This window comes from Aegilops tauschii, chromosome 7 (assembly GCF_002575655.3).
Source record: "Aegilops tauschii subsp. strangulata cultivar AL8/78 chromosome 7, Aet v6.0, whole genome shotgun sequence".
NCBI lineage: Eukaryota > Viridiplantae > Streptophyta > Magnoliopsida > Poales > Poaceae > Aegilops > Aegilops tauschii.
In genome coordinates this window covers 202,170,897-202,178,043 of record NC_053041.3, presented here as the reverse complement: position 1 = coordinate 202,178,043, position 7,147 = coordinate 202,170,897, and the positions used below count along the sequence as shown (strand labels likewise).

Sequence of the window (7,147 nt, the reverse complement as noted above, 5' to 3'; positions counted from 1 at the left end):
CGACAAGGTCGCTGGAAACCTACCGCTTTGCTTTCTTCCTCTTGTGAAAAAATGGCTTATCCACATCCCCTCTTTCATGTCCTCCATAGCGTTGGGTCTGAGCAGAGCAGGCAAAGCACAGGAGCTCCGGCGTCGACGCCCAGGCAGCCGTGGAGGAGGCGACTCGTCAGAGGAGCTCGGCGAGCAGGTCAGCCGGGGAGCCGGAGCAGCAGGGCTACCATCTCCTCTCCCTATTTCTAGGAGCTAGAGCTGAGGTCGGCCAAGCACCGCAGCCCGTCGGGGAAGGGCAGGCACGAAGCACACGCCGGAGGGCAACCTTGTGCTCAGCTCAGCTCGTCACGGTGCAGTTGTGCGATCCGCCAGCACCAAGGGTTGATCTGTCGCCGGGGCGCACGTCAGCAGGGGCGCCAAATTGGTGAGAGTGTGAGACCGGATTTGACATGGACCCATTCAACAGGGCAGCGAACGTCAGGTCACCTCACGGTAGTGCCATCCTCTAGTTCTCTGCTTGTTATTGAGATTGAGCCCTTGTGATGGTAGGATATGCGTGTGATGCATGCATCTTGACGTTGCCTTTTCACCGTGATGCTTTATTTTGGGCGAATTTGATGTTGTTAGGGCATGAGCACCGGAAGCAGCAGTATACTAGTGCTTTACTCTCCACACAAGCAAAAATTGTTTAAGGCAGCACCCAATCCTTCATTCACCCATTGCATGGCTGCCTCAGGGCATGGCCAACGGGCCACGCTGGACTGCTGCCCCAGCATGCCACATAGGTGGATAGAGTCCAGCTCAACTAAAGGTGATGCTTGCAGGGGCATACTAGTTCCTGCAGAGGAGTCGGCTTCTCCGCTGATAAAGTGAAAGAGGACCACGCTGCCCACGGTGAAAAGCAAGGGAGAGTGTCATGGAGGTGAGAAAGTTGGATAGAAAAAGAATTAAGTGGGGCCTGTCAAGAATCACGAAGAGTCAGTTTTGCGTTGGGTGGTGCATAGTTGAAGCGGTGGTTTGAACACCATTTGCTTACGTGAATTGCTAGGGCAGCAGCTAGGTGTTGCCCCCATTGTACATGCCCTCACAGGCCCCACAAAATGTCAGCTTGCTCAGCCTCTCTTTTTCTTTTCTTCGTTAACATGCACGCACGGCAGAACCAGCTACTCTCTTACGTTTTTCCTCTCTCCTGATTTTGTCAGGGAGGAGACGGGATCTTCTGCAAGAGTTAGCTTTAGTCTGCAGGCAGCAGTTTGGTGCTAGGTGGACTGTTGTGGCTGACGTGGAGTGCTGGGGCAGCTGTCCAACATGGAGCGTTGGTCATGCCCTTATGAGAGCGTCAGGACTAATATGCACAAGAACACTCTCACTTGATGTTAACCTTTGGCATAAAACATCAGGTGATCTGTACAAGGCCACACAACTCACGTGTTAAGCGTCTAGCATCGAACACATACGGTTGTGTTTATGAATTGGTTGCATGTTGTGTTGGATGCATTTTTAAGCTGCAACCCCTGCGATTAGTAGTTGCTGCACTGCAACATAAGAGTTGCTCAAAATATATCATGGGGAAATCCTTTTGTGAGATGAGTGATGGAATAGATTCATACATAAGTTGTACACGGCAATAGTCAACACATACCAAGTTTGATTAAAATTGGAGAGGAACTTTTAATATTTATTGATGGAATAAGCACAATGCCATATTGGTCTCGGTTCCATTGGCCCTGGATAAAGGGTTGTAATCTCATCTCTCATGTGGGTGTTGTTTGTTGGAATGTGTACACATGGTGGCATAAGAGTTGCTCAAAACTAAAACATGGTGGACGGATTTGTGTGTGGGGTGGGGGATGTAGGTCGAGGCAGCGAGGTGTGAGATATGGCGTGTGTGTGGAGGTACGGGGAGACAAAGATGGAGGGCGACGAAGCGATAGAGGGAAGCATGTGGGGAGGATGAATGTGGAGAGCAGTGCCCAGGGGTTGCACAATATGTCAGAAGGAGTTGCCTAGGAGTGGATCAGAAGTGCACCGTTTTCTGTCTATTTGTCTGTTGAGTGGAGGTGCACACAACATTTTTTTAAAGTGTTTTCTGTGACATTTTCTTAATGCATGGCACTAGTTGCTTCAAATTTTAGCATGAGTTGCCTGAAATCACAGACAAAGTTGTTGCATGTTTTTTACTTTTGCATAGGGGATGCATGCTACTCCCTCCATCCCATAATATAAGATCATTTTTATATTATGGGGCGGAGGGAATATTTTTTACTACAAGGAACTCATGTGGGGTAGCAGACCTGTTTTACATGCTTGATAGTAATTGCTTCAAATTTTAATACGAGCTGCCTGAGATCACCAATAAAGTTGCCTCATGTGGTTTTACTCTTTTGAAAAAGCATGATCCACAACCCATACATGCATCTTAATACAGACGCCGAAGTTCCCGGAGAACGCCCCCTCGTTGTTAAGTTTGGGGCATTTCGGACGTATGGACCTATCCAGAAAAATTAGGTAGCTGTCGTTGGACAGCTAAATGTGTCCTCATTTTCAGGACTAGTTGATGATCCACGTTGAAGTTTGCCTTATGGTAGGCAACTTAAAGATGAAGCTTGTCAATTTGGTAGTCATGGTAACCAACTTAGAAGAACTCCATGCTGATAGATAGTCATATTAGGTAAAGCATGGTGCGCTCAACCAAAAGAATTGCCCGGCAAGATCAAGGGCCTCAACAGTTTCTACTAGAATAGTTTCCCACTTTTTGCATTTCTTTGTAATTGAGTTGCTGTGATCTTTTGCTACAACATACGAGAAGGTGGATGAGAGGGGGTGGGAGGGAGTAGATCGAATTTTTGTCCATAAAAGGCTATTCAAGTTACTCATACATTTTTCCTGTGCCTAAAGTAGATGCTAGGGGAGTTGCTTGGTTTTGCTAGGACATTTGCTTGTTTTTGCTAGGGCAGTTGCTTGTTTTTTTGGCTAGAATAGTTTTGCATTTTGTGTTCTTTTGTAGTTGAGTTGTTTGGATTTTTGCTAGAACAGATGGGAAGTTACGTGGCGGAGGGGGGTAAGATAGTTGTCCACAAAGGTTATTCAACTTGCGCATATGTTTTTTCTGCCTAAAATAGACAATCTACGTGGTAGTACTAGGGACATCTGCTTGTTTATGCTAGAACAGTTTTCCACTTTTTGTGTTTCTTTGTAATTGAGTTGCTTTGATCTTCTGCTACAACATACGAGAAGGTAGATGAGAGGGGGGAGTAGATCGAATATTTGTCCATAAAAGGCTATTCAAGTTGCTAATACATTTTTCCTCTGCCTAAAGTAGATGTTAGGGGAGTTGCTTGGTTTTGCTAGGACGATTGCTTGTTTTTGCTAGGGCAGTTGCTTGTTTTTTTTTGCTAGAACAGTTTTTGCATTTTTGTGTTTTTTTATATTGAGTTACAAGCAAAGGGCCGCTCAACCAGATCCTTCACAGGGCGAAATGGTGGATCAACAGGAGGTACCCGTGGTTTTTCATATGCGTTTTTATGAAACGATGAAGATGAAGAAGAAAGGCAACCGAAACGGGCGAATACATGTGGATAGGAAGTAATTCTAAAAAATATTGTATTAGTTGCATCACACGATAGAGGGAGTTAGTCCTATTCTAAAAAATACAGTATTAGTAGATTAAGTTGCATCGGAATATATATGGAGTTGCTTAGTTCACATCAACAGTTGCATAAAAATGCCTGGAACACATTTGTTTTTTTTAGTAGTTGCCCATGAATCACACTGCAGTTGCCTATGTTAGAGAATATAGTTGCTTATTTTTTATTTTCTTTCTAATTTACAACTTTTATGTTTTGCCTATCATTTCATGTTTGTGTATCCCCAAAGTTATCCAGAATAGGAGTAAACTGAACCATGATATTTTTAAGATCAGAAAGTGGGCATACACATGTATATTAGCGCACTCTCAAGGTTGAGGAAATATAGCTAGAACCAAGAAACCATGCTAGGTTATGCTTAAGAACCAGATATTCATCTTCTGTTTGTGCTAAGATAAAAAAAAGTCAGTAGCTGCTCGTGGTAGGATCAATTCAACCAGCATTCAAATTTGAAAATTAAAGGTTGTGTGTTACTTTCTTTTGTGTACGGTAGAGGAACACAAAAGGGGGCGAGTAGGGATATGAGTTGTCATAACTGGAGATATGAGGCACACGACTATGGGTGTGTGTAGTAACCCAAAGAAAATAGTGAAGTGTTTCAGAAAACTCCACATGGTTGCCTGCTAACTCAAATCATCGGGATCACAGACACTAGTGAAACTGGAGAAAGTAGCTTCTTTTTAATTAGTAGGAAATAAGCATTTTCTTCAAATTTTCTGCATATTTTTTTGTAGAACAAAATCAGTTCCTAATTTTGTGTGGAAAAAGTTTGATTGTATTTGCATTGAACAAGCTTCTTTACATATTTTACGTGGACAAAGTTGCTTATATCACACATGATAGTTGCTTAAAAGCAGTATGTTCATTGCTGGGAAAAGGAACACATGGCTAGTACACTGTGCTATCATGCGACCGTGTTTTGTTACTTGTATATATAGTGCACATATATATGCATTAGTGCCACCTATATATGTTGTCTCTACTTGTTGTTTTTGTGTTCTTTTTCTTTTTGCACAAGGGTTGCCTGATAATACTGCAAGGAGCTTATGTGGCAGCAACCCTCTTTTAATGCATGACATTAGTTGCTTCAAATTTTACAAGTGTTGTCTGAAATCATAACAAAGTTGTTGCATGTTTTTTTACTTTTGCACTGGGGATGCATACTATTTTTTACTGCAAGAAACCCATATGGGGCAGCAGAACTTTTTTACATGCCTGATAGTCGTTGGACTCATTGGATGGTTAAAAGTGTCTAAAGAGGCCGATTCCGACATTTGGGGCTATTTGGTGATCCGCGTTGGAGTTGTCCTTATGGTAGGCGATTTAGAGGTGAAGCTAGTCAATTGGTAGCAATGGTAACTAACTTATAAGGATCCTCCTTTGATAGGTAGTCATACTAGGGGGAAAATGAGTTGCTTTTCTATAGCACTAAAGTTGCCTCTGTAGCACACAAAGTTACTCAGAAAAAAAGTTTGTTGAAACCTACTCATATGGGATCTAGTTTTGAAGAACTCGTCGCGAGAAACCCAACGGTAAAAACGGATTTGAATTTTGATATTCTAATCAAAAGTTACAAGTGTTTAAAGTTTTTGATCCCTAATAAATGCATGTGGGGTAGTTATGTGCGCGCATGAGGAAAGTGTTGGCTAGCTGTTGCCTGATCCCTGATAGATGGATGCATGGCGGGTGAGGGCACTGGTTGTGACTACTAGCATGCATTGCGCGGAGCGGGCCATGGCTGTTTGCTGCGTGCGTGGAGGGTGCGCTCGAGGCAGCGAACGAGCGCACCGGCACTGGCTAGCTACGTCCAGAAAATTGCCGTGCTTGTAAACTAATTTTTTCATAATCGCACCAATATAAATTGTCATAAAAAACGTCAGTTTTGCCAGGCCTAAAAACTTGCCGTCAGAATTTTAGCGTTTTCGTTTTTTTAAAAGCTTAACTAGACAAGGGGAGATTTTTAGCGTCACGTAATCAACATTTTGATCAGTGAAGGGGTTCAGATCGCCAAACAAGTCACAAAAAATCTCAGACGCCTTCAAAGAAAAGCCGAAGACGAGAGAAAGAAAGAAAGCAAAAGATAGGTGGGTCAGTGGGTGAATCAAGTTTATTTAGCGACCGCCCGTCTGCATTTGCTTTGCTCACCTCACTTGGCCGCGCTGCTTTGTTCCGGTGCAAGTGCAGGTGCAACGCCCTCCCGAAAGCAAAAGCAAGCGCAGAGCACAATCGCAGAACAAAAGAACAGTTCCTCATGCCGTAGCCAAATCTTCTGATCTGAAACAGATTCTAGACGAGATCCTTGGAAGAACACATACGATCCCCTTTCTCGCGTCCCGAAGCGTTCAAAGATGCCCAGAAACATGCACAAAAGTCGGGCAAAGCACCGTCCTCACATGGCTAGCGGCACGCTACTGCTGCTACATAACAAGCCCTCGGCACTCACCACACGAAGCAGACCGAGCATTTCGCGCTGCAGGAGTCGGAGAGCATCAATGGCTTCTCTGCCGCAGCCATTGCCGTACGGCGGCAGCTACTATCCTTCCACCGGCTCCGTCCGGCACACTGGCAGGCCGGCGCCCGACGAGGGCGGAGGCTCCTTCGGGCCGGTGCTCGTGGTGCTCGCCGTCGTCTCCTTCCTCTCAGCCGCCGCGTGCATCGCCGGCCGGCTGTGCGGCCGGAGGTCATCGTCGTCCAGGGGAAAGTCCTCTGCAGAGCAGCAGGGCGCTGCCGATGCGGAGAAGGGATTGGATGCTGCCAAGCACCCGGCGGTTATGAGGCCCCTGCCGAGCTCCCGCGCTACGGTGCACGACATGGACGACGATGACGTTTTCGAGATCAAGTTCGCGCACGTGAAGCCGCCGCCGGGGTGGGAGAAACACGGCGCCGGTGGCGGTGGCGGTGGCAGGGTGCCAGCGCTGCCTCAGCCGCTGCTCGGCCCGCCCTGGCAGTACGCGGCAGCAGGCTTCAGGTGCGCTCCAGCAAACGGCGCCGGTGTAGCGAGGCAGGCGCATCCGCCGCAGGTCAGGGGTGTTGGAGATTCGTGCACTGCTCCTGCGAGGCCAACAAAGTAGATGATCGCCGTACGATGTTTCTCGATAGTACGTTTCAATATACCATTAAACTACACCGTCCTGTAATAGTCTGTGAACATTGAGTTGTGCTTCTAGTTTCGAAATTCGAGTTCGCGTTTCCAGTTACAGTTTAGCCGTGGATCCGAACGAGGGGAATACACGTGGTCCTTGTGATTCCGTAAGACTGTAACTATTTGCGAAATATTTACACAAATAAATTAAGGGTTTTTTATAACAAATTCTGTAAGACTGTTTTTTAAGCCCCGACCGTAGAACAATAGTTTTATGATATTTTCTATTAATAAAATATAATTACAAGTTACAAAAGACCTGCGGGAGGGCGTGAGGAAGTAAGGAAAATCTATCCTATGCCTGTTTTTGGAAAAAGATCATTACTTTATAAGTTATTGTCTATCCACTGTGAGAAACTGACAGCAT

General features: G+C 45.5%; 1 protein-coding gene across 1 annotated transcript; it reads left to right on the top strand.

Annotated features, from left to right (window-relative positions):
- Nucleotides 1-6,101: 6,101 nt before the first annotated feature.
- LOC109743290 (uncharacterized) lies at nucleotides 6,102-6,813 on the top strand. Its single transcript, XM_020302369.2, has one exon. It carries the CDS (start codon nucleotides 6,131-6,133, stop codon nucleotides 6,707-6,709), a length of 579 nt encoding a protein of 192 aa, XP_020157958.1. The 5' UTR covers nucleotides 6,102-6,130; the 3' UTR covers nucleotides 6,710-6,813.
- Nucleotides 6,814-7,147: the final 334 nt, after the last annotated feature.

Coding starts and splice junctions, on each gene's coding strand:
- LOC109743290 (XM_020302369.2), top strand. CDS start 6,131: ATGGCTTCTCTGCCGCAGCCATTGCCGTACGGCGGCAGCTACTATCCT.